Source organism: Pteropus vampyrus, unplaced genomic scaffold, assembly GCF_000151845.1.
Source record: "Pteropus vampyrus isolate Shadow unplaced genomic scaffold, Pvam_2.0 Scaffold316, whole genome shotgun sequence".
Taxonomy (NCBI): domain Eukaryota; kingdom Metazoa; phylum Chordata; class Mammalia; order Chiroptera; family Pteropodidae; genus Pteropus; species Pteropus vampyrus.
In genome coordinates this window covers 826,889-853,260 of record NW_011889097.1, presented here as the reverse complement: position 1 = coordinate 853,260, position 26,372 = coordinate 826,889, and the positions used below count along the sequence as shown (strand labels likewise).

Genomic DNA, 26,372 nt, shown 5'->3' with positions numbered 1-26,372 from the left:
TGTTGTCGGGAGAACACATTACTGAAATAATTTTATTTCCCTAAAAACTTTGTGAATATTTGGGCGTACAAAGTTTACATTTGCTTTCCCTTTGAGAAGTTATAATATTCTTATGTATGTGTGAATTCTGTTTGAGAAGTGTATGTTCAATGGGACAAGATCGTTAGTGTTTCACGGCAAGATTAAGCCAAGATCGGGAGTGTTAATTTCATGTCCACCTTCCCTTTCTTTTTTTAAAGTAAAAATACAGTTGAAATGGATTTTCTAAATCATATGTTTCTTAAATGACTGATACATTACTAAAGCTAGCCTAAATAGTTTTCTACTTGATTAGTCCAGAAACCCTTGGAGTCTTCCTTGAATTTTTAATATATCCACACATTTGTCTCTGCCTTCAGAATATGTCCCATGATCTCCCTCCCATGATAGTGCAGGCTTTCACCACCCCCTGCTGACCGGTCCCCAGACTCCAGCTGTTGCCTGCCTTCCCCACCCCAACCCAGCACCCAGTGTGCAGCCTTTGTGCGTCAATCATATCGTCCCCTAGCCCTCAACTTTCCATTACACTTCATACCTCAGAGTAAAGCTGCGTCTTCACGGCCTGTGACTCCACACCTCCTGGCTGCGTTGTCTGTGGTGCTACAGCCACTCTGTCCCCCATCTTCACATCTCCCAGATGTCATTTAGAGTCACACATGGTCACGCATGTCCTTTCGAAAGGCCTTCCCTGACCACAGCCCCATGTCTTAATCCTCTTCCTTTGTTTTTTAAAACCTTTGCAGCGCGTGTGCTGATGTCATTGTTCACCCCTGTCTGACCCTTCTGAGAACATAAGCTCTGTGAGGGCATCTGCTTGGCTTTAGGCACTTCTGCAACCCCAGTGTCTGGAACAGTGTCTACTGACATAATCCGTGGACCTGGTTCTGGGGGTGCTCAGATACTTTTCAAATACGTGAGTGAGTAGCCAGTAGTAAGGTGAAGCTGAAGTGGGCCGGAACTAGATGGTGTTTGGTTTGTACTTTACAAGGAATTTCTAAATAATGGGCTTGAATTTCATATTTTGCCTTCTGTGTTTTATTTTGCAGATGTCACTTTTAGAGATGCTACCTTCTTAATGAAATTTTTTGCTTGCTTTCTCATAGAATTTTATTTCACTTTTATTGCCTGTGGGTCTTTATTTTAAATTCTTTTTTGTTGTTAGTATAAATTAGTCACAAAACAAAAAGTCTTAATTTTTAATGTTTTGTTATTCAAAACATTGGAGTGCCTTTTCTATGAAAAATCCTCCACTTTAGAAGTAATCATCTTCATTTTTTATGATTCTAGCACTTATGTCATCATCTGCTGTGTTCGAGATAGGTAGTGAATGGTTGAATGAGCAAGGGTGTTGTAGAATTTAGGAAAATATTGAGACTTTAATAACACGCTTCCTGTGTTTAGGTACTGCCGATGACCCTTTAGCCGATATTTCCGAAGTCTTAAACACGGATGATGACATTCTTGGAATAATTTCAGATGACCTTGCAAAATCAGTGGATCACTCAGGTATATGTGAATGCTGTTTGCCCAGTGTCTGATATATGTATGATACAAGCGAAAGGTATATGTGTATGAAACAAGTTTATTTTTAACTCTGAAACTAGAAAAAAAATTTTTTTTTTTTTTTTGGTCAGTATGAAAGAACTTATTGTTTAATGTGATCTCCCTCGACTCTTCTGCTTGGGAAGGGAGGGAATAGCAAGTAGCTATTTTCTGTTGTCTTTCTAATGGCATCAGATTTAAGGCTCACGGCCTTAAAGTCCGGCCGTGTCGTGCTCCCGCCTTCGTCTGCCTTGTCCCTCGCGTCCCGCTCCTGTGGTAATCATCCATTTTATTTGGTTTGGGTCTTGTAGGTCTTGATTTATGCACTTTCCAGGTTGAGAGCTCGTCTTTTCCATTTGGTAAGACACTGAGCGATGGGTGACGGCTGACTAGAGTAGTCTTTTTTATAGTGATTTCGGCTGAAACAGCCTGTAGGTGCATGCGTATTTGTTATAGTGCTAATTTGTCACTAATCCATACTTTGCTTTTCCCTTTGTGTCTGCAGCTAACGCGTGGTACAGCTGTACTGTGCTTTGGACAACTTTTAGTAGCTTTTTTTTTAATTTAATGAATGGTTTTATGCTTGTTAATATATAATTTATAATTTTACCCAAATGTTAGCTCCTGATACAAAATCAAATATGAACAGGCTAAATTTTACTTTTAAGTAGTAGTAATATGGAGAAAGCATGGTAAAGGGATTAGATTACAGACCACTTTTATATGGCTCTTGTTTAAAAAAAGAAAAAAGTTTCTATGAGATGAAGCACATTATGTCATAAACATGATCTACATCTTGTTTTGACACTACAGAATATTTCAAAATGTGATCTATAGTTGAAATCATTCTCAAAGATAATGTTTACTAAACACTAAGAATTGTAGAGCTTTTCATTAATTCTTGTGAAACTTATCCCTACTGTTTCACGTGCTGCGTATGGTAGTTGAACTACGCGTTTGAAACAGCTGTTTTCCATGTTAAAGCGACTATTCGTGTATCGAATGTTTTACACTGAATATTCTCTTAGGTTCCGTCTGAGTAATGTGGTGCTTATTTTTGTGGAAATTAGCACTTTAGAGCCAGAAGTGTTCTTCTGTTCCTCAGAAAATGCATTTATTTTATTAAAACATAGCTTTGAAGTGGCACCTAGTTTTATAAATACATTGTGCCTGAATTTTACTGATTGACTCTCCAGATTTGTGGAAGAATCCTGGTTAGTTCGCAGCCAGTCTTTTCATTGCTCCGTCTTAATCGTGTGTTAACGCGGGTAAATGTGTCATGCCTTTTGCGCGAGCGTTTAGAATCCACCTTTTAATTTTTTTGCCTTGCTCCTCCAGCAGGAATAGATATGGGGCCTGTCGCTGATGACCCTTCCTCTCTGCCTCAGCCAAGTGTCAATCAGAGTTCTCGACCATTAAGTGAAGAGCAGCTCGATGGCATCCTCAGTCCTGAACTAGACAAAATGGTCACAGATGGTAAAATATTTGCCCTACATCTAGGCTTTCTAAAAGACATGAGTAAATATGACTTTCAAAGACTTCTGCATGCTTACTTACAATTTAACTTCTGATCATTTCTATGACAAATGCTTTTTTTGTATCAGTACAGTTAAATAGTAGTTGTTAATATTTTTATTTCTTTATTTTATTCTAGGAGCAATTCTTGGAAAGTTATATAAAATTCCAGGTATTTGTGCTCTGATTTTTTAATTTGCGAAAGTGGCTTTCCCTGTTTGGCTGTCGCAGACTTTTAATCTTATCACCGTTACGATTTTTCTCTCACAGAGCTTGGAGGGAAGGATGTTGAAGACCTGTTTACTGCCGTGCTCAGCCCTGCGACTGCTCAGCCACCTGCGTTACCGCAGCCCGCCCCGCCCCCCGCCCCGCCGCTGCTGCCCCTACACAGCCAGGGTGGGTCCACGCATGTCTGCACATGTGTGTGTGCGTCCGTGCATGCGTGTGTGTGTGTGCACGCGTGTCCTCTGAAGCAGGGCTGGCCTGGTCCCTTCGTAACGACACATGCAGACTGAGAGAAAAGCCCTCTTTCGTGATGACAGAAAACGTTAACCCGGATTTATCTCGGTCACCGTCCTACCTCCCTGAAACTCTGGGAAACCTGTGATCCACTTTGTGCCCAGACGACTGCTGGCTCTGCCGGCCGTGGGGAGAGTGTTTCAGAGCCAGCCCGTGCCCCTTCCGCAGTCCCGCTCCACGCGGTCCTTCCCGCGCCCATGTTTGGGAGCCGCTGCCGCCCCCCGCCTGCCTCCTCACTTGCGGTCTGGCCTCAGTGCCACTGGTGTTTCCCCGGCGGTTAGCAGGTCCCTGCCCCCACCCCCACCTCAAGCCCCACGCTTTCGTTCGTAGCATGCGGTTCAAGTACAAGTTCCCGTTTGGGTGGTTATGGTCTCTTAGACCGCGGGCTCCTTCAAGGGTAGGCCTACCTGACCCGTCGCTGTGTGCCCTGCCCCAGAATCCGTGCTCAGTACGTACTTCCAGCGCAGGTCAGTGACCGTTCTGCCACCGTCAACTGCGACATTCCTGACCTTGTGGAAATATGCCTGTCGTTTCATCGGTTTCCTCCTCAGAACTAGCTGCTACGTAAAATAAGCTGCAAGCCTTAATTTTTCCGTCCTCTCGAGCCCTGGCTCCTCTTGGCCTAGAGCCGGAATGTGCCGGTTCAGATGGGCACGGAGGTGGCGCTGCAGGCGGGATCTCTCTCAGAAAGGAGTCTGGCGTCGGTGGTGGCTGTTTTTGACAACTTGAGCAGAGGCTCATTTCTCTCTGTCCTGTTGCCGCTGCTTCATGATTACATGCTGGACTGAACAGCTGACACATTTACAGAATCTCACGCTTTCTGCACAATTCTGTGCAAATAATTCAACGGTGTCTTTACTACCGATGTGCATATGTGAAAAGTCCCGTAACGCACGTAATGAAAGTGGTTTCCACCGGTTCGGCCTCCGGACCTCCGTGTCCCCTCATGTCTGCTGGGCCAGACGTGCGGTCTTCGTGGGGGCGACGCGCTCACCGTGAGAGCTGCTGCCGTCACTGCCCCCCTGGGCCTCCTCATGATTCAGGACTCTTTAGCCTGTTGCTTCTCAGCGTACGGAAAGGATCTGTTTCTCTGTTTTCTGAAACCGAAAGACTGTATTTCAGAAATCAGATCAGTTAAGGATGTGGTCCTTTGTCAGAGGTTTTACAGTCATCATTTAAATCATTTCACTGTGTCGCATAATTCGAGTCACTAAGATTTCGACATTCACATTTGAAGAAATAGTTGAAGGATAAGTCGTGATCGGGTCCTGTGTAGGGTGACTCAGGCGTTTAAGAATGGCAGCAGCATCGTTTTCCAGAGCAGAGGAGAGCGAAGCGGCAGTGTCGAAGGAGGCGGAACCGGCAGACGCACGCTGGGGCTCGGCAGCGTTTGGAGATTGGACGACGGCGCAGCTGCCTTTTCTCTCCGGGGTCCTGAGCGCCATCGAAGGCCGCGTGCGGGCGGATTGGCCCGGCGCGTTGTGTTGGCCGCGCAGCTCTGACGTGAATATTGGAAACGAACCTGAGACCAGATGATTTGTGCTGTGGAGTTTACCACGGTGGAGACTGAGGCGAAAGTTTGGTTCGTGTAGACGTATCTGCAGAGCTCACCGAGGGGAAGGGGCGGAGAGGAGAGAATGCTGTTAGGCTGAGCGGAGCTGAGCCACCAAATGGTCGCGAGGGCAGAGGGGCGGGCACGGGGACCCAGCTGGGCCGTGAGCCAGCGTCCGGAGCGCGTCCGTCATGCCGTGAGCTGGAAACGGAGCAGGGAGGACCGCGTGGCAGCGCGTGGTGCAGGCGGAATGGGTTCGGTTCCAGGCCGTGTTCAGTCGGTTCGAAACGGGGCGTGGCCAGTGTTCTGATGCAGGCGGTGACAGCCGTGCGGGGCTGTGGCCGGAGGTGAGGAATTACCTGTGTGTTGATACTCATCCAAGGTGTGGGAAGTCTTCTCCAGAGGACTACAGATCCACCGTAGAGTGCAGACCCTTGAGCTTTGTAAAATTAAATGTCATGAGTTATACGTTCACCTCGTGCGGTTTGTGTTAGGTGTGCAGTTATAACGTCCTTTCCCCCTTGTGAGGGTTAGTGACGGTGAAAAAGGCAGTGACAGATTGGGACACCGAATGAGGAGCAGGGTCTTTGGAACAGGTTGTCAAGTGGGTCAAATGCCTGACAAATGTCTCATTGGACAGGAAGGTCGTTGGTCACCTGGAGCAGAGTGACTGCGATGAGGCGGTGAGGGAGGGCGGCAGAGTGTGGCGTGTTGTCAACAAAAATCTAGAAGGTCAGAGAGCGGGGGAGGGAATTTCAAGAAGACTGAGACAGAGCAACTTGAAGTCACTGTGGGCGAAGGTTAGAAAACTATTCAATTCTTACCGTGATTCCCACCTTGAAAAAGGTTACTTTTATAAACTAATGTGACGGGGCGGGGTAGGTACTGTGGACTCTAACTTCTGGAGGGTCGTTGGGCGTAAATGGAGCTTCACGTGAATAACTCACATGGCGGGGTCGTTGTGAGGATCAGCGGCTTGACACCCACAAAGCTTGCTGTGGTGAGGGGTGTCATCGGTGCGGGCTGCTGTCCCGCAGCATGTGGGGACGGCGTGTTGTCCTGGCAGCCCTTAGTGTTGACAGATGGCTGCAGAATGGGCCACATCCTCACTCCAGTAAAGAAGCTTTTGTTTATCCTCGCTACAGGAAAGACATTTGATACTTCTCAATAAAATCTCACACTCCTTAATGGAACCTGTTTTCGCTGAAGTCGGAAAGAGAGCATTTGACTTCGAATAAAATCAGAAATCTCACTCCTGATGCTTGGAGTGACCTCGAGCGTCCTGAGACACTTGTCGTTGTGGAGCCCTGTCCAGTGGGCCCAGCTCTGCCCTTGAGTAGGATAAGCCTTGACCTCGACGTCCTTGAGACAAAGCCCTGAGAACCTGCTGGTGCTCAGCCTCAGTTCTCACGTGGCCGCTGGAGCGCTGCGCTTCGCGGTCGTGGCAGTCGGAGGGTCGTCCTGCGTATAAAACCTTGTGTGGGCGACACTGGTCTGGTTGGTTTTTCTTATGGTGGCGCAGCGGTCACCAGGTCAGGGGTTCCCTGTCATTAGCCCAAGCGCTCAAGCGTTCGCCAGTTCCGTAACTACTTCCCGTGTGTAACTGGTGACGCGGACCTCGGTACGTTGTCTCTCTAGAGTTTGTCTCGAAATTGGGAAAGGTGTTTGAAGGTCCATGAAAAACAGGTGTGGTTTTGTTGTTTGCTTTTTGGCTGGAAATTGGTCAGATGAGGACGGCAGAAGGTCTCAGTAAGGGTCGGAGTTACGTGCTTGAGCGTGGCGGAAGCATGTCGTGGCTTTATTATGGCGCACTGGTGTCTGTCTAGAAAGACGATGAGTATTTGAAGCTTGCGAATAAGCTGGGATGAGCTAAAATGCATTTGGAGCTGAAACCCCAAGTAATGAAAATTATGTCAAAATCAGAAGGCGTATATTTTTAACAGCAACGATGTAATTGATAATGGTAGATGAAATATTGCTTGTTGTTCCAAACTATTTTCGAGACTGTGCCAATTCAGGAATCATAGATGGTGTTTTTGTGTTAACAGAAACAAGAGTAAAATAGGAGAAAATCTGCTTGTAAATTTTGAATGAAGATGGGAAAGAGTATTTGTTAAAACTTACTAGCGTTTGCTGAGATTGACTTTTTTTCTTGAGCTAATACAAACTGAGTAATCACGGGATATCAGGCACTAGGCTGAGACCTGTACATACATGATGTCGGCCACATTACAGAATACCTTCATTTTACAGAAGTAGTGATTTCTGCTTCTAACAAGAAGCAGAATTAAGATGCAAGCCCAGGGCTGTCAGCCTCCCACTCACACGCTGTCTCCAGTGTACCGTGGCGAAGTAAACAGGGTTATAGGGACCACATTTCGAAATTTTATAAGCAGTCACTCTTTGAGCAATATTTTACAACATAACATTGAAAAAATATCCAGCTTCTAAATAGCGTTACAAATTGTTATTTAGAGGTATTCCTGGTGCTTTTCCGCTTACGAGTAATGTGCAAACCAGATTGTTCTTTTTTTCTTTTAAGATGTCTTTTCACGAATGCCACTCATGAATGGTCTCATTGGACCTGGCCCTCACCTCCCGCATCCCCCTTTGCCTCCTGGAAGTGGACTGGGGACTTTCTCTGCCGTGGCACAGTCCCCTTACGCTGACGCCAGGTATTGAAAAGCCTTTGCTTTCTGTGGAAACTCAAGTAATTTTCGCTGCGTAAATGCCAGTCTGTTACTGTGCCCCCGGTATCAGCGCGCGTTACATTTATCGTGGCCTTTGCTGAAAGTCTTCAACCATTTTAGCTATTTCGTAATAATCGGTTTTAGTGAAATCGTACTTAACCATAGTGTTGAGGAAGTTGTTTTATGTTTGTGCAGTAACGTTGTTCATTCTTTGCCAGGGACAAAAACCCGCCGTTCACCCCCATGGCCGGTGACCCTCACGGCCCCTGGGTGCCGGCCACTGCCCCTGCGGAGGGGGACAGTGACACACTGTCCAGCGCCCAGAGGAGCACACTCAAGTGGGAGAAGGAGGAGGCGCTGGGGGAGATGGCGACGGTGGCCCCCGTCCTGTACACGAACATCAACTTCCCCGGCCTGAAGGCCGAGTTCCCCGGTGAGTGCCGGCCCATGTGGCCACCTCCCCCGCACGCGGTGACGCGTTCTGGTTTTCTGTCTGACTGTGGCAGGGGGGCTCTGCGCCGGGGGGCTCCCCCACACTCCGGAGTCACCTACGTTTCCTGAGTCCTAGGCCTGCGTTCCCCGCATGTTGCCCAGAAGTCCGTTTCGGTGAACGCTGAGTGCACGTCTGGCTCCCAGCAGCCTTTCTGAGCACGTGGAGTCAGTGTTGGGCCCCGTGCGCCACGGCATAGACCGTTCCTGGAACAGAATCTTAGCGTTGAATCGGGAGTCTTACATTGGGCTGAATCACTCAGTTCTAAGTATTGTTCCCAGTAAAACATCTCAGAATCACCTTCCCTTCCCCGCTGCTCTCTAGTCTGCTTGGGGCAGGGTGGGGAGCAAAACATATGATACAGATGGCACCTGTTTTGGAAATTCCAATTAAGCAGAAGACGAACCATTTGGATTCATGAACTGTCACTTGTAGAACATTTGTAAGCAGATGCCGGCTTATTGCCCTGAGTTCACGTCGCGAGGCAGATCGGGATGGAAGGGCCGTTGAAACCGGCTGGCATGGGTTCCCGGCTGTCAGCGCGTAGCTCTTGTAGGTTCCTAGAGGGGGCCCCCGAAGCAGGCTCTCGAGTGACCTCTGTCTTCTAGGCGCCCTTTGGTTCGACCTCCCTGTGGTACCTCACCTAGGAGAGACCAGCAGCCAGGCCCGTGGGGTGGGGAACGGGGTGTCTGTCAGAGCAGTGCGCCCACGTGATCCACACGCACACCTCCCCACCCCACTTTCATTCGCTGTGCATAGATGAGCACATCTGGTTATGTTAAGTCGCTTCATGTCCATGTAAAGTGTCCTCAGAACAGAGCTATAGTTTCTTCAGAAGCATTTTTTTTTTTTTTAATTATACTGAGCGGTTCTAGAACCTGGGGAAATATCACATTGGGGCTGTTGCTCTGTCAACCGATTTCCATTTTCAGTGGCTTTTGTGAAGTTTTTTTTTTTTTTAAATATGGACTGAACCATTTCTGTGTTTATCACTAACTGAGATCTCACCCAAACTTCATTTAATATATTGTCCTGCACTGAGAATTTCATGGAAGTGGCTTGAAATCATTACTTTTCCATGTCTTTACTGTGCACAGTGCTGGTGAGATGCTTATTTGTAATAATGCTTGCTTTTGGTCAAAATGATAGACTTCTTTTGAGTAAGATATTTTACAAAATATTAAGTTTCGACTCTTACAGGTTTGAGGAGATGTATTATGTTCGGATTAAATTTATCTTGGCTGCTTTAGTTCCTTTGATTTAAAAACTACTAACTCTACAAGTGAGATGGTTAATAAGGCAACACTTTATTCAGAAAATATTTGACCTGTGTGCCAAGAATTTTGTATTATACAAAGAACTTAATCTAGGGCTACTCATTTATGAAAATCTGAACAAGTTTCACCATTAGCAGTTCATCAACCTTTTTATTATCATGTCATTACTGTGCGTAAATGTGTATACTGTATTTTTTTGTTGCAGACTGGACGACTAGAGTGAAGCAAATTGCTAAATTGTGGAGAAAAGCAAGCTCACAGGAGAGAGCACCATATGTGGTATTTCTAATAATCTCTCATGTATTATATTTTTAAACACAATACTGGAGTCTTACTTTTATTATCTTAGGTTAATAAAAGAATTTTTCATTGCAGAAAACGTTAATACTTGTACAACTAATTATCAACGTTGTTTTTATGGCGATTTTGTAACTCATTATGTCTTAATATAAAGTGTGATGTTTTCGTAAGCCAGTTACCAGAACCAGGATGTTGAAGATTGAAATCAGTTTAATTTTAGGAGCATGTTTAATTCATTTCACTTCAAAAATTGTTTAATCTCTTCAAAAGAGTTTTAAATTTTGAGCCTGCATTAGTGTGCCGTTGTTTCTTCCACGAGACGTTCTTTTTGTACGTATTAGGTTCAGTGTAGAATCTTCGTGTATCTTGAAAGGGACATATCTAGACACCTTTAAGGAGCTTCTGAAGCATGCGCTTTGCCGGGAATTAATTAGGGTATTTTATAAGATTCACAGTTAAGATGCTGAATTGTTGTTTCCCAAAGGGCCGAATTAAGATTGTCAACTGAATTCGCATTCCTGTTTCCATTTTAAAGCATATTAAAATGACATTATTGTTTTGAAAAGTATACACAGTTATCTTCCAACTTGCTCTTCGATGATTACATTGTCGGTGATAATGACTATTTGGATAGAGCAAAGGTTTTTTTGATGTGTTGCTAATGCTTTGTTTTCTTTTGCTTTGACTGGTGCATAATGATAGGATTGAGATGATTTTCTTTAATGTTAACCTTCAGATTCCAGACTTCAGATTTGGAGGGTCGATTTGATTTTTTCCGTTACTCTAAACTGAGAGACGTGAACTTTCCCATGTTTGAAGGGTCGGTTAAGAAAGTCGGAACTGAGCGTGCTAGCTAGTGCACACCTGGCTCTCTGGCCTGACCCCATGCAGAGGGGCAGGTGCACTGTGGGGGCAGAGGCGGGCTGGCGCCTGGACCCATCCTTGGGGGAGGCCGGACAGGGCTACAGCCCGGCTGCGTTACCTGACCTCTTGCTTTCCGATGATACAGTTCGCGTGGTGTTGTTTCTGTAAACGTGTCAACATGCACTGGGAGATAATCTTCCTCTCCTTTTCGCCAAGCAAAAAGCCCGGGACAACAGAGCCGCCCTGCGTATCAGCAAGGTGCAGGTGTCCAGCGACGCCGCCAAGAGGCAGCAGCAGCAGGACGGCGGTGAGCCGGGCGTGCGCGCCGACGCGGACCTTTTCAGAGACCCACTGAAGCAGCGGGAGTCGGAGCATGAGCAGGAGTGGAAGTTCAGGCAGGCACGTGTGGCGTTTCGTTTTCAGTAGTTGGCGTTTCTAAGTCGCACTTTTGCTTATTGAGAAGAGAATCACTTTAGTCATTGTCAGAATATAGTTCTTATTAACTTCGATTAAAGATAGTCTATCCTTTGTCAGTAGAACGTTTGTAAGTCGATTCGGAAAGTTTCTTGAACCGTTACAAGCCGCGTGCTGGCCGAGGCATAGAGCTGCTGCACGTGCTGGGGCCCGGCCCGCTCTGCAGGGCTGAGGCCTGCTCAGGACGGGCACAGCCCGCGCCCGACGGCGGAGAAGTCCTGCGTTTGCTGTCCCCTCCCATGACACTCACGGTCTTCCCTAACCGCGGGATTGTTTCTTCTTTCCATTTCCAACAGCAAATGCGCCAGAAGAGCAAGCAGCAGGCGAAGATCGAGGCCACGCAGAAGCTGGAGCAGGTGAAGAACGAGCAGCAGCAGCAGCAGCAGCAACAGCAGCAGCAGCAGCAGCAGCAGCTGGGCCCACAGGTGCTCCTGGCACAGCCGGGCCCCGACGCGTGCGGCGGGGCGCAGAGCCCCGTGACCTCGCAGCCCGGCGGCGGGAGTCTGTCCCCGGCACAGCCGTTCCATAAAGACCTGTTTACAAAGCAGCTCCCTGGCGCCCCGACCTCGGCGTCCGCGGACGACGTGTTTGTGAAGCCACAGGCGCCCCCTCCGCCCACCCCGGCCCGGATCGGCCCCCTAGACAGCCTGGCACCGCCCCAGCCGCCTTCCCCGCAGCTCTTCCCGCCGGCGTCCACCTCCCGGCCTCCGTCTCCCATGGACCCTTACGCAAAAATGGTTGGCACCCCACGGCCGTCTCCTGGGGGCCATAGCTTTCCCCGAAGAACCTCTGCGCTGGCAGAAACCCGTGTGCCTCTGCCGCCAGCACCCAGGCCCACCCAGACGAGCGAGGCCACAGCAAACAGGCCATCCCCCGCCAGAGGCCCATGTCCTTCCTCGTCCGCAAGCAGCGACCCCTATGCAAAGCCCCCGGACACGCCCAGGCCCGTGACCGCCGATCAGTTTCCCAAGGCCCTGGGCCCGGCCCGGGCTCCCGTGGTCTCGGAGCAGACGACGGCGAAAGGGAGCAGCGACCCCTTCACGAAACCGCCGCCTCGGGCCGACGTGTTTCCAAGACAGCGGGTCACCGACCCATACACACGGCCACTGGCGACACCCGCACCTCCCGACACAACCCCTGGACCTTTCAAAGCGCCTCCAGCCCCCCAGGATCCTTATGTAGCAGTGTCACAGGCCCCAAGGCGACTGCCCGCTGACCCTTACGAGAGGCCCGTTCTGACCCCAAGACCTGTTGACGGCTTTTCTCACAGCCAGTCCAGTGACCCGTACAGCCAGTCCCCGCTGACCCCGCGCCCCGCGGCGAGCGAGCCTTTTGCTGTCCCCTCGCGGGCGTTCCCGCAGCCGGGGTCTGTAGCAAGGCCACCAGCTCAGGACCCCTATTCCCAGCCCCCGGGAGCCCCGCGGCCCGTTGGCGATGCATACTCCCAGCCCGCGGGCCCATCTCGCTCCAACCCAGACCCTTACTCCCACCCTCCGGGAACTCCCCGGCCGCCCACGGCCGACCCATACAGCCAGCAGCCTCCAACCCCGCGGCCGTCGGCCCAGGCAGACTTGTTCGCCCCGTCGGCAGCTAACCAGAGGCTTTCGGACCCATACGCACACCCTCCCGGAACACCGAGACCTGGGCTCTCTGTACCGTACTCTCAGCCACCAGCCACGCCGAGGCCGAGGATCTCGGAGGGGTTCACGCGGTCCTCAGTGACGAGGCCCGTCCTCATGCCGAATCAGGACCCTTTCCTGCAGGCAGCGCAAAGTCGAGGAGCAGCTTTACCTGGCCCTTTGGTGAGGCCGCCTGATGCATGTTCCCAAACACCGAGGCCACCTGGACCCGGCCTCTCAGACACCTTCAGCCGCGTTTCCCCATCTGCTGCTCGTGATCCCTACGATCAGCCTCCGATGACACCAAGATCTCAGCCTGACGCTTTTGGAACAAGTCAAGTCGCCCATGACGCTGACCAGCCGCGGCCTGGGTCAGAGGGGGACCTCAGCGCTCCTTCTAACTCTCCAGTAAGCTCTCAAGGCCAGCAGTTCTCCAGTGTCCCCCAGCTCCCTGGACCTGGACCAGCTCCAGGAGTCACTGATACCCAGAGTACTGTAAATATGTCTCAAGCAGAGACAGAGAAATTGAGACAGGTAAACACGTTGTATGTCTTCAGGTGATGTAAGTGAATTGTTTGAGAAAGCGATTCATTTCATCGAACTGAGTAATTTCTACACAGATGTTAAAGTTTATCTTCATACTCTGTAGAATTTGTCATGCTGCCAAAAAAAAAAAAAAATGAAACCGTAAAATTAACACCATTCAGTTGAATTTATTCTGTATCTAATTTCAATATTTATGCATTTGTAGAGGAATTCTTAAACACGAAAGCTTTCAGTTTTGTGATAGTTGTCTGGCAAGGCAAAGCACCCAAATCATCAAGTTATATTTTATAACTATTGGTTAGTTAACTAAGGACTGTTTCAGCATATGTGAAAACATTAAGGTAATTTAAACACTGCCATAGTCCCACGCTGGAAGCATTAGGGTTTAAAGAGCCGTCGGCACTCAGAAATCCCAGTGACTCTGTTCTGTTCCACTCAGAGGCAGAAGCTGCGTGAGATCATCCTGCAGCAGCAGCAGCAGAAGAAGATGGCGTGCCGGCAGGAGAAGGGGCTGCAGGACCCGGCGGCCGTGCCCCACGCAGGCCCCCTGCAGCGCTGGCAGCCCGACGCCGCGGGCCAGGCCTTCACCAGGCCTCCGCCCCCCTACCCTGGGAGCGTCCGGTCGCCCGCCATCCCTCCCGTGGCACCTAGATACGCCATTTTCCCGAAAGACCCGCGTGGCCCCTACCCCCCCGACGTCGCTGGCATGGGGGTGAGACCGCACGGATTCAGGTAACGCTTTCAGTGCCGTCCCAGACTTCAGTTTCTGTCAGAAGGGAACAGACACGAAGTCGCCCTCAGCCAGGAGGTCGTTGCTGTTTACGTCTCCGTTCCTCTGCCATGTGACCAGGGCCATGTCTACTAATGACGGGCCACGGAATTTATTTTTACCTTTAAGCCCCTTGAAGATTGCCTTTGTCATTACGTATTGACAGCACTACGTTACAGCCACAGCCGGGTCGTTAGACCAGTTACCCCACTAAAACGTAACTACCGTGTTCAGTCAGAGCCTCTTGAGACGTGAGTGGGAATGCCCTCCCCCATTTTTAATTTTAGTTTCCATCGTAAATATTTGTGGAGGTTTCCAGATTGACAGGTTGTTTCCTTCAGGGTGTTTTTGGGGTGAGACACGGTTGTAACGCTGGTGGGCCTTTCGTTCCATCCGCTGTGTTCCTCACTCCAGTCTCTCCCTCCATGCTCCAGTCTCGCTCTTGTTTTTCTTTCGTCCTCCTTAGTTTTAACGTGTGCCTGTTCTGCGTCACGTGTATTTGTAGGGTGTCTTTAGTTCTTTCTAGAATGAGGTGCGGTATAAGTAATAAAAGTCTTGTCATTTATTAATTTGCTGAATCTTCATAGATGATGCGTCTTGTTCTTTCTCGCTTACTGCCTCCTACCTTCATTCCTTTGGCGCGGCTAGTCAGCCTGCCCCGGCACCACGCCTGCGCCTCTGTCCTACGTGTAGAGGCCTGTAGGTCTCTCTAGTGCTTCCCGCTAGCGCTCTACCTTCGTTCAGGGCCCCCATCAGCTTCCTCTGTCTAGGCTCCCCAGGTATAGAAAAAAATGGGTTCCTACTCAACTCTAGGAGCAGTATCCTCCTTTCTGAACAATGGGTCCCATCTGCTCGGCGGCTGTTCCTTTGTCTTGGTTCTCGCTGTCTGTTGCGCATACGTCTTCTGATCTCAGATGTTACGTTCAGTGTAAGGTGCTTAGGGTGCTTAGGTAAAATTTACCTGCATGTAGATACTTTATAAGTTCTTTCTAATCGTGATCGTTTCATTTTTCCTAAGTATTTGGCAGTGTTTATTCTGTATCTGAGTTTAGTCTAAAACTTTTACTTTTCTTGAGGTAACTCTTAAATTCAACAAAATACTTAACGTTAACTGTATGCTGTTTTTTTTTTTTCTTTTAGATTTGCATTTCCAGGAGGTAGTCACGGCACCCTGTCAAGTCAGGAACGCTTCCTCGTGCCTCCTCAGCAAATGCAAGGGTCCGGAGTGCCTCCGCAGCTGAGAAGACCGATCCCTGTAGACATGCCCAGGCCTTTAAATAACTCTCAGATGAGTAACCCGGTGGGACTGCCTCAGCACTTCCCTCCACAGAGCCTGCCAGTTCAGCATGCCTGCCACGCATTCATTGAATTGAGGCACAGGGCCCCCGACGGGAGGTCACGGCTGCACTTCGGTGCCACTCCTGGCGGTGCTGGAGAGGCCCCTTCTCAGCCAAGACACGTCAGCTTCATTCCCCGGCCGGACATGCCTGGCCCCAGACACACAGACCCCATGAGACGACCTTCCCAAGGTCTACCTAATCAGCTACCTGCGCATCCAAATTTGGAGCAGGTGCCACCGTCTCATCAAGAGCAAGGTCATCCTGTCCATTCATCTTCTATGGTCATGAGGTCCCTGAGTCATCCCTTAGGGGGTGAGTTTTCAGAGGCCCCTTTGCCAACTTCTACACCGGCTGAAACGTCATCTGATCATTTACAGGTAACCACCCAGTCTTCTGACGGTCTCGAAGAGAAACTTGACTCTGATGACCCGTCTGTAAAAGAACTAGATGTCAAAGACCTGGAGGGGGTTGAGGTCAAAGACTTGGATGATGAAGACCTGGAGAATTTAAATCTAGACGCAGAGGATGGCAAGGGCGACGAACTGGATACTTTAGGTAATTTGGAGACGAACGATCCCAACCTGGATGACCTCTTGAGGTCAGGAGAATTTGACATCATTGCCTACACTGATCCAGAACTCGACCTAGGAGATAAGAAAAGCATGTTTAACGAGGAACTAGACCTGAACGTCCCCATCGATGATAAGTTAGATACTCAGTGTGCTGCTGCTGAACGAAAAAAAAAGGGGCAGGAAGATAAACCTGTGGCTCCTTCCGATAAACATCCTCCGTGGACACAGTCCGCTGATCCCGGTGAGATAAAGACGGAAGTGCTGTCCCCGCATTCTAAAGGGGAGGCCAGGTGTGGCCGTGTGAAGAGCGACGAGGGCGGGGACGCCGTTGCCACTCCCTGCGCACAGGCTTCCGCCCCCGCGGACGCGAACCAGGGCGAAAAGGCTCCCTTGCAGGCCTGTGACACAGACCTCCTCGACCACAGAGCTGATCGAGACCCCGCGGGCTCCGGCGCAGGTGTTCACGGGTCCGCTCCGCTGCCCGCCGAAGACATCCTGAACCCTTGTGGCATCGCCGGATCCACTCCAGTTCTTTCCAGTTTACTTGCTAATGAAAAATCCGATAATCCAGACATGAGGCCGTTGGGGTCTCCTCTGCCGACTTTGCCAGCCTCACCATCCAGTCACGCGTCAGGTTTGCCACCCCCCTTAGTGACGCCACCTGGCCGTGTCATGGATAGCGCCGTGAATTCTAACGTGGCAGTAGTCTCCAGGCTGAACCATACTTTTCCTCAGGGTGTGCAGGTAAATCCAGGATTCATTCAGGGTCAGCCGGCAGTCAGTCACGGTTTCGGAACAGGAAAACCTGCGAATCAAACTGTGCCTCTGACCAGTCAGTCTGGAGCCGGCGGCATGTCCGGACCCCACCAGCTGATGATCCCTCCAGCATTAGCCCAGCAGAATAGAGAGAGGCCCCTCCTTCTGGAAGAACAGCCTCTACTTCTCCAGGATCTTCTGGACCAAGAGAGGCAAGAACAGCAACAGCAAAGGCAGATGCAAGCCATGATTCGCCAGCGGTCAGAGCCCTTCTTCCCCAACATCGGTAGGGGTCCCCGCGAGTGTCGGCGATTATTGCTGTGGGCGTTCGGGTGCTGTGCAGTTAGCTTATGGGATTTCAGTGTTAAAGTTACGTGTGGCCAAAGCACCGAGAGTCGTATTTCTGTGCCTCTGGAGGACATGGCCTCAAGAAGTTGATACATTTCCCCTTGTTAAGGCGTGATAACTAATTTAGTGGTATTCCTTAGTCCTGGAAATGACTGCAAATTCCCATTCACGATGTTTACCAAAGAAGCAAGTCTGAGTAGCATTGCAAGTGTTTGGGTAAAAAAGAATTGCATTGCTTCGGATTATTGCTGTAATCCCCCCTTATATCTGACAGACTTCTTGTTTTGAGTCTTGTAGGACTGAGATGGGGTTAAATTCAGGATAAGGTTCTTAGTATATCGTATTTCCTTACCTAGTCTAGAAACCTTTCATAGTGATTATTAAATAAGGAATAAGAGTCCGTTATATGTTTGTGATAGTTGCATTACCTCTTAGTGTAACCTGAACCAAGAACTATGAAATAAGTGACTTTAAAATATGTTTCCTCTTCAGATCTCGATGCGATCGCAGACCCTATAATGAAAGCCAAGATGGTGGCGCTTAAGGGCATAAATAAAGTGATGGCGCAGAGCACCATGGGCATGCCCCCCGTGCCCCTGGACAGGTGGGTGGCGCCGCCTCGCGCTCGCGTGGCATCGAGACATGCGGAATTATCTTGTACCTACGAGGAGTATATGGTGGCTCAAAAACCTGTGTTCTAGGAACGAACGGTGTTTAAATGTGTCGTGATGTCCGTTGGATATAATCGAGAAATTCAAAGTATTTTAAGTGTGCTTTTAAATACCTTTAGAACACTTAATGCTTCACATCAGCTTGGGACAGAGATCGTTCGTCCCAAATAAAGATGAGACGATAAGCAGGAAAATAGAAATTAAACTGTTCTGTGTTGACATGAGACGATAATTTAAGCCCGTGGATATTTTTTATTCCGTCAAAGAAACAATGCAAACAAACACGTGGGACACTTCAGTAAAGCTACTGAGTACTTAAGGCAGCTATGAACTCAGTTTTAAAATAAGTGTCCTCGGGTCAGAAACATGGCAGGGTGAGAGGCGTCCGCAGATCTCTCCCCATCAACAACAATAAGCTGGACATCTGAAACTCACCAGCACGTCCGAGCATAGGATTTGCACATAAGAGCTACCACAGTTATTAAAGGAAAGTACAAATTATTAGAACACATGATAAGCTATGTTTCCATATAAAAAATAAATAAAAGGTCAAAAAACTAAATAAGTGCCCCTAAACCGAATTTGACTTAGAAAAAGTCGGTGCGTAGATAAAAGGACATTGGAAAGGTAGCATGGGAGGATTTGTAAGCCTTTTGACTGTCAGCAGAAAAATGGAAATTATGCATTAAAGGAGACTCTTAAGCGTTGTTTGACCGTATGGATTTCTGAAATTGGAGTCATTGTGCCCCCTGAGGGATGTCAGACAGCCTCCTTGCAGTGCCTTAAGTATGGGTTGTGGACCACCGACAGTGTGCAGGTATTTTTTAAATGCAGGTGAGTTTGCTTAGCTGCAGACCTACTGAGTGAGAGTATCCGCAGGCGGTGGCTGTCCATCTGTTTGTAGCAGCCACCACGAGTGGGCCTTAACGTGTATTGCTGTTTGATACTTCTATCGATGGAGTAGGATGGAGCCTCAATTTAGCCTAATTATCTTGTTGAAAAACTGTTTATGAAAAGGAATGGAGTTGATTATGGAATTGAATATAAAATTTATGTAAATTTAAGATAAACATACCGAAGATAAATTGGACATCCTTAAAAGCATAGTTCTTTTCATTCGTTGAGAACTTGGAAGCAGGTAAGAAACATTGTTGTGATCAAAGCCGAGATAGTAGTTTCCAGTGATTGTCACTGTCGCCCGGCATCTTTTAACACTTTATCACAGGGGTTCTTAACGTCTTCTGTCAGGAACCTTTTTGACATTCCTGTGACAGTTTTAAGTGCTTTGTCAAAACATTTTATATGCAAAACAAAAACGTAGTATTACAATTATGTAACCAGTTATGTAAATATATAATTATGCAATACAAATATTAAAAATTATATTTATGAGTGTAAACACAATACAATTATATAAACATAGCCAATTACATTTGAAATGTAGTTACTTAAAAATTATAGTACACACGCTTCTTAATACATTAACGCATTTAGCGGTAGGTGTAGTGATCACCATGACTTCAAAGTAATGATGAATGATAAAATGTAGTTTGCTGTCTGTAGTCAAAATGAGAATGCTAAATTGCATTTGGCACTCGGTTTTAAAGGTGGGCCGCAGAATCAGGCTGCCTGCTCTCAGCGTCCTGTCTCTCTGCAGCAGAGCTCTGCCGACACATCTGTCACGTGTCAGGCACATCGTTTGCTCTTCTGCCAAGGGCTTTGACGAAGTGGAGGTGATGGTCCCTCAGAGTGAGATGATGTACTGACTGAGGGCGATCGCGATGACTGGACTAAGAGATCATTCCAGATCAGGACTGTGGTGGGGGGATGGACTGAGCGGAGAATCAAAAACCTGATTAAAAAATTAAAAAGCATATATTCTCCATTCTAATGCCCCCTAAATACTAATGTACAATATTTGATACGTAATTTGGAAATCGTGCCCTATATATTTATATATCTTGTTATGTTGAAGCATTTGGTAGCTAGGGGAAATGTTTTCATTAAAGCAGTAACGTTTCTGCGAAGTGTCCGTAGCTCTAATTAGAATAAATAACATTTTGCCAAATATTTTTAACTATATAGATTTTTTTTTTGTCAATGACCTATTTCTGATTTGCTTTAACATTAGGTATGGAAATACACAAAAATGTGTGAAACTCGTAATTAAGTTACGTCTTTAGTTTTAGAATACAAAATAAGCTCCCAATTATTTTTAAATAAAGATCGGAAGAAGAAATTTTTTTAGAATCTATATTTATATAATAAAGCTATGTCTTCACTATATATTTTTTTTATCCAAAAGACTCGACTTAATTGTACGTTATGGTCTAACGAGGCGTCTAACGGGACAAACCACCGGAGCAGCCTCGCTGGCTCCCTCCCGCAGCTTCGTGCCTGGTGGGGAGGGTTAACCTTGGAAGCCTCCTTTCACCATAAGGAACGCGGGAGTGGTGTGAGCCCCCACTTCGCAGAGGCGTGTGCGGCGAGGGCTGAATGCCCTTGGCTCGCGGAAACGGGCTCTGGTGCATGTCCTCGGCGGGGAGACACGGCCGTTGCTCTTCCTTCCTGCAGGGTGCATTGTTAAGCACGCGAAATGATTTTAGTTCTGGATGTTCACTGTTTGATACCCAGCGCTTCCTTCTCGCAGGTTCCCCTTCGTGGGCCACTCGGTGACTGGGACACAGACTGGCGAAGGCCAGAGCCTCCTGCCACAGGCGCTCAATCAGGTACCGCTGCTTGTAACCAGTCTTTCTAGGATGCAGGTCTCGTGTTTCTCACCAAGCCTCTTCTCTAGAGTGAGGCCACTTCTAGAGAGTCGTAGAAGCTTTAGAGCACTGCCAGAATATGTTATCAGCTCAGCAGAAATAAAGGTTTTTTTATAACTTTTAAAGAGAAAGACAAATTAAGGTTAAAAAATTGGCAATAATCCCTGAAAAGGACCTGTATATTTAAGAGTAGAAAGTCACTGGAGGGAAACCAAATGCTTAAGTTTTTTGGTTTGCTTTTATTTTAAGTCCACCAAATATGTTCCCAGCCTACATTTTGAAATTAATTCATTACATTTAAAATATAAAACTGTTATAAACAATGGAAAATAATTAGAGTCATTCTATTTAGACATAGTCATGTTCTGGTATTTATTCCTTGGAGTAGTTTAGTTTTTTAAATATTCACAATTCATCATAATCAGCTGTAAGTATAAATATTTAAATATTTAGTGTCAACCAGTGTCTGGGAAGGTAGTACCGCTCATTTCATACACTGTTTCCTTCAGTGAATTTTTTCTTTTCAAGTGTCTGCCTGGGGGCGAGAGCGGCCCTCCAAGCTGCCTTCTGCGCGTCTTTTTGGAATTTTCCCTTTTTGCCCTGCCACTTGTGCTTTCGATTTATTTTGCCGATAATTATATTCATCTTATTATTAAATGGAAAAGAGAGACACCATCTCATACAGTAGAAAAAGCATAAGCTTCATGGCTAAATTTTTCATCTCAATTCCACTATGAAAATACTGTGCAAGTTTGGGCAAGTTCTTTAACCTCCCTTGCTGATCTGTCAGCTGTTACACCGCCTGCTTTGGGGAGTTCATTCAGGCTCCTGGTGCCATTCGTAATTGTTACCTTGTGTACAGCTCCTGCCTGTCTCGCAGAACTTGTCACAACTGAGTAAATACTTTTTCAAGTTAAATGTATCAGATTGTTGCCGGGAAATTGTAAGATTCATAACCGTTCAGTCATCCCGGAAGAAACAAGATATTTAATTAGAAAATAAGACTAATATTTTTAATTAGTGTGTATTTATTTGTACTTGTTAGATACATTGGTTCTTGTTTATAAATAACTGTGTTGAGTGGAATTTAGTCAGTCTGTAACCCATGTTTGTCTTAATTGCAGAAGAGAAACCAGGTAGATGTCATCAAAAAGTGGGGTTCTGGGGGGTTCTCTAGCTAAGTACTAACAATATTTGACTTCCCACTATTATATCTCTGATGAATAATCCCATACCTCAAATATAATTGTTTTTCAACTAAATCAAGAAAATGTAGCAGTTCAGAGATAGCTTAAAATTTTCAGAAATTGAGTTGTCACCACTCAGTTTATTCTACTTTTTATAAAAATGAGAACGTTAAAGATGTCTTAGGAAATTAAAGGGTTTTTTCCCCCTTCCATTTCTTTTTCTTTCTCTCTTTTTTAAAAAGTGTTTCCCCTTTAACTGAAATGTGGAATAAACCTATTTGTAAATTTTACTTATTTTAGGATGGCAGTATAACACATCAGCTTTCTAGGCCTAATCCTCCAAATTTTGGTCCAGGCTTTGTCAGTAAGTATAAATCTAATAAGTTATGTGTTCTCTGGGGATTGCTTGTCTGCACTACATTTGTGTTCTTTGAAAAACTTGGAGTTAGTGTAGGTGTGTTACTTTAAGTCTAAGTGCCCTCATCTCTTATGAAACCCTAGTAGGCGTCTTTTCCTCAAGGCATGTCTTTTCATTGCTTTTTTTTCTTGTGCATGAAGATTTAGAGATTAATATTTTAATACAGAAAAATGATCTTCCCCATTCTCTTCAATATTGTTGTTTTTTTATATATATATATGTAGATTGGGCACTTTACAATCCATAGAATTAAACAACTACTTACTCTAATGACTGTCTGCGTAAGTGACAAGGACACTAAATGGGAACAACGTAGGGACCGTGCTTAGAAATAAGTTGGGTTAGCAGCATGGCGTGAAGGTCAAGGATGGAGGATGCCACTGAACCTTTCTAGTTACCTCCAGGGGTCCCAAGGCGGTTCAGGATAGCATTTAAGTTCTCCCCAGACTGAACCTTTCTGAAATCTTCAGACTGTTTAGCTAACTTTTTTTTCACCATTATTTTTCATTTTGCTCACCTCTGCTCTCCTGGTTCCAGAAACCAGAAAGGCTTTCCTTGCGGTAGGTCTCATTCTACCAGAAGCAGAACTTCTGAAATCTTGTGAAAAAGCCTGTTCTTGACAAATGCCCTTCAAATTTAGTAGACTAGATTTCACGTTCATACATGTGCTGAACTTCTGGGTTTAGGAACAAACCCAAAGTCTGACCTTTTGAAATTCCCCTGCATTAATACCATAATTTGAACACGTGTTTGCATTAAAACCAAACTGCTGTGACCAACTGGCTTTTTCTGGCTTTATTGTGCCCATTGGCTTTGGTTGCATTCTCACTGTATGACAATATTCTGTTATCATGGATGTAATTTTTCAGCTAATGTCCTTCTTGGAATTGTATTTATTCATTTCTTTGTCTTCTAGTGAGTCAAAAGGTTTATTCTGAGTTTTACTACCATAAGATGACTTTTTTTTTTTTTTTTGAGACTTGGCATCAGTGAAGTAAAGTGCCCTGAAAGAATAAAGCAGGAATATTGGTACAAGGTGAAGAGACGTAACTATTCGGGGAGATAGTCATGACAGTCATAAAAACAGAAAAGATTTTACTCGGATACTTCCCTACCTTTGTTATTTATAGACATCTGGTACAAATTTTATAGAACTTTCCAAAATTTTGAACTTACGGATTTCCTTTATGAAACATAAACTTCATGTTGATCCTTTCTGAAACCTCCTAGGTTCCCTCCCGTTCAGGTTAGGACACTTTTTCACCATTAAGAAATAGGGAAAACCTTATAAACTCCGGAAAATTAGCATGGGAAATGACACCTAATCCATGCTCTGGACCTTAGTAGGTTATGTCTTACTTTGTTTCGTCAAAATCTGTGAAGTCGAGTTAATAAGACACGTATAACGACATACAGTTTGGCTTATTTGTTAGAGAATTTGATAGTTTAGTGGATTAAAGCATTCCATTAGAGAAAGGTCTTCTGCTTTCCAAAGATCGGGTTCCTGTTATTGATGAGTATGAAGTTAACCAGTGTCCTCAAAACGTGATTTTTGGTTTCTCAAATATTTTTCTAAAATCTCCTCTAGTTACATTATTGTCTAATACTTAGTATCGTGTTTTCAAAATGCCTATGACAAGGTCATAATGAAACTGCATCATGAAAACGGATTTGTATGACTTGCATCGCTGAACGTTTCGGGAAGTTAACGCAGCTGAATTTTTAATTTTTCCCTCAGATGACTCACAGCGTAAGCAGTATGAAGAATGGCTCCAGGAGACCCAGCAGCTCCTTCAGATGCAGCAGAAATACCTCGAGGAGCAGATTGGCGCGCACAGGAAATCTAAGAAGGCCCTGTCGGCCAAGCAGCGCACTGCCAAGAAGGCCGGCCGGGAGTTCCCCGAGGAGGACGCGGAGCAGCTCAAGCACGTGACGGAACAGCAGAGCATGGTGCAGAAGCAGCTGGAGCAGGTGAGGGCTGGTGCGGGTGGGCAGGGTGTTCGGGGCGTCGCTCAGCAGTGATGCAGCACTCAGATTAGTGTTAAAGGGCACCCGGAAGTACACGTCCACCAGTGACAGCTCCGAGACCTCCAAACCTGCAGAAATACCAGCCCCAACCCCCGCCCTCGGGTAACAGTGTGAGACGAGTCTTGCCCTCCTGACTTAGATGAGCGCCTTCCTCGGGCATGAAGCCTGGGGCGACGGGGTACACTCAGGCCCTTCCTGCCCCAGTGGTCACTGCAGGCGGGGACAGAGCCCTCGGGGAGCGCTGGGGTCCGGGGGGAATGGGACCCGAGCAGTGTTTGCTCCCTTGGAGTTGGCCTTTCCTTGGCCGTCAGAGAGACTGGAGAGAACGGGTTGAAAAACTACCAGCACTGCCGGGGTCAGCGTGCTAGCATCTGCGTACCCAAGGATGCGGTGATACTGAAGGATACCCAGCATCCGGCACCACCCCTCCGGGTCCCTGAGTAGGTGGCGCCCTCAGGACCCAGCTGCATCCTTGCTGAGATGGGATCCCGCACTTTGCTGAGTGGTGCACGGAGGGCTTTGGAATGAACTGATGAGTCTGTCAGGACCCGACTGGGAGCCAGTCTCAGTATCCCCCAGCACTGCATGCATTTCAGAAACCACCATTCGAGTCTGTCAGCTCGGGAGTTCACAGAGCGCTGTTCACCGGTCTAGTCTTGAACCTGCAGAGAGGGCGTGGTGTACGTCCTCGCCCTTTACCTGAACCTGGTTGTGCCTTTCTGTACATTTCAGAAATGGAGTCTTCACATGTTTGAGTCGCACAGTTGTTCTAACCTTGTGTGTCACTGTGACTTCAAGGTGTCACAGTGAGCTGGTTTCCTGTGTAGCCTCTTTGTTTTATCTTTTTGATGAGCAGTTTAAATGATTTGATTTTCACAGTAAGATTTTTAAGAAAATGTACTTTAAATTTGTGTTATTTCATATGTAAAGAAGTTTCACAGATGACCTTAGAAAAATCCTGTTGTTAAAAAGGTTTGTAATCTTTAGTTAATGTTTTGTCCATCCAGGTTTTTGTGGCTTTTGCCATTGCCTAAGCAAAACACTCACTGCCTTCCCGATAACGAGCCCCGGCCGTGACCCTCAGCTGGCGCCTGGTTTGCTGCCTGTGCTACATAAGTGAGACTCTCGTTTATTGTTCCAGATTCGTAAGCAGCAGAAGGAGCACGCGGAGCTGATCGAAGATTACCGCATCAAGCAGCAGCAGTGCGCGCTGGCCCCGCCCACCGTCATGCCCGGGGTCCAGCCCCCGCCAGCCCTGGTTCCGGGGGCCGCCCCGCCGGCCATGGGCCAACCTGGCTTCCCCATGGTGCCACAGCAGCTGCAGCCGCACACAGCAGTCATTTCTGGCCACTCCAGCCCCGCACGCATGCCCGGCCTGCCCAGATGGCAGCCCCCCGGTGCCCCTGCTCACCTCCCTCTCAACCCGAGGATTCAGCCTCCAGGTGCCCAGTTACCGATGAAGCCTTGCACGCCAGCCCCGGGCACCGTGCCGAGCGCAAACCCGCAGGGCGGGGCGCCCCCGCGGGTGGAATTCGATGACAACAACCCCTTCAGCGAAGGTTTCCAGGAACGGGAGCGGAAGGAACGTCTACGAGAGCAGCAGGAACGGCAACGAATCCAGCTCATGCAGGAGGTGGACAGACAGAGGGCTCTGCAGCAGAGGCTGGAGCTGGAGCAGCACGGCCTGATGGGCTCGGAGCCCGGCAGTCGGACGTCCATGGCCCAGACCCCCTTCTACGGCCCCGACCTGCCTTGTGACTTCATGCAGGCCCCGAGGCCCGTCCAGCAGTCCCCACAGCGGCAGCAGCAGCCGCTGGGGCAGGGTGTGCAGCAGCCAGGTGTGCCACAGGGGCCCATGAGTTCACCACCCACCCAGCCGTTCATGCAGGCCGGGGAGCGGAGGCCAGGAGGGGCCCCCTCCTTTGTGCCCGACTCACCGTCAGTTCCCGGGTCGAGCCCAAACTTCCATTCTGCTAAGCAGGCGCATGGGGGTCTTCCCGGGGCCAGCTTCCAGCAGTCCCCGGCGAGGCCCCCTTTCACACCCGCCTTGCCTGCGGCACCTCCAGGAGCCAGCAGCAGTCTCCCGTG

At 47.6% G+C, this 26,372-nt stretch overlaps 1 protein-coding gene across 1 annotated transcript in view; it reads left to right on the top strand.

Annotated features, from left to right (window-relative positions):
• KMT2C (lysine methyltransferase 2C) overlaps nt 1-26,372 on the top strand; it is a 226,149-nt gene that overhangs the window by 174,444 nt on the left and 25,333 nt on the right. Inside the window, exons 26-41 of the mRNA XM_023521782.1 lie at nt 1,441-1,545; nt 2,920-3,057; nt 3,236-3,268; nt 3,367-3,492; nt 7,710-7,842; nt 8,076-8,290; nt 9,830-9,903; nt 11,005-11,187; nt 11,559-13,415; nt 13,867-14,159; nt 15,337-17,150; nt 17,705-17,816; nt 20,534-20,612; nt 22,139-22,202; nt 23,995-24,227; nt 25,426-26,369. Of these exons, the coding sequence (XP_023377550.1) occupies nt 1,441-1,545; nt 2,920-3,057; nt 3,236-3,268; nt 3,367-3,492; nt 7,710-7,842; nt 8,076-8,290; nt 9,830-9,903; nt 11,005-11,187; nt 11,559-13,415; nt 13,867-14,159; nt 15,337-17,150; nt 17,705-17,816; nt 20,534-20,612; nt 22,139-22,202; nt 23,995-24,227; nt 25,426-26,369 (6,403 nt within the window). The remainder of the gene's footprint in view (nt 1-1,440; nt 1,546-2,919; nt 3,058-3,235; nt 3,269-3,366; nt 3,493-7,709; nt 7,843-8,075; nt 8,291-9,829; nt 9,904-11,004; nt 11,188-11,558; nt 13,416-13,866; nt 14,160-15,336; nt 17,151-17,704; nt 17,817-20,533; nt 20,613-22,138; nt 22,203-23,994; nt 24,228-25,425; nt 26,370-26,372) is intronic.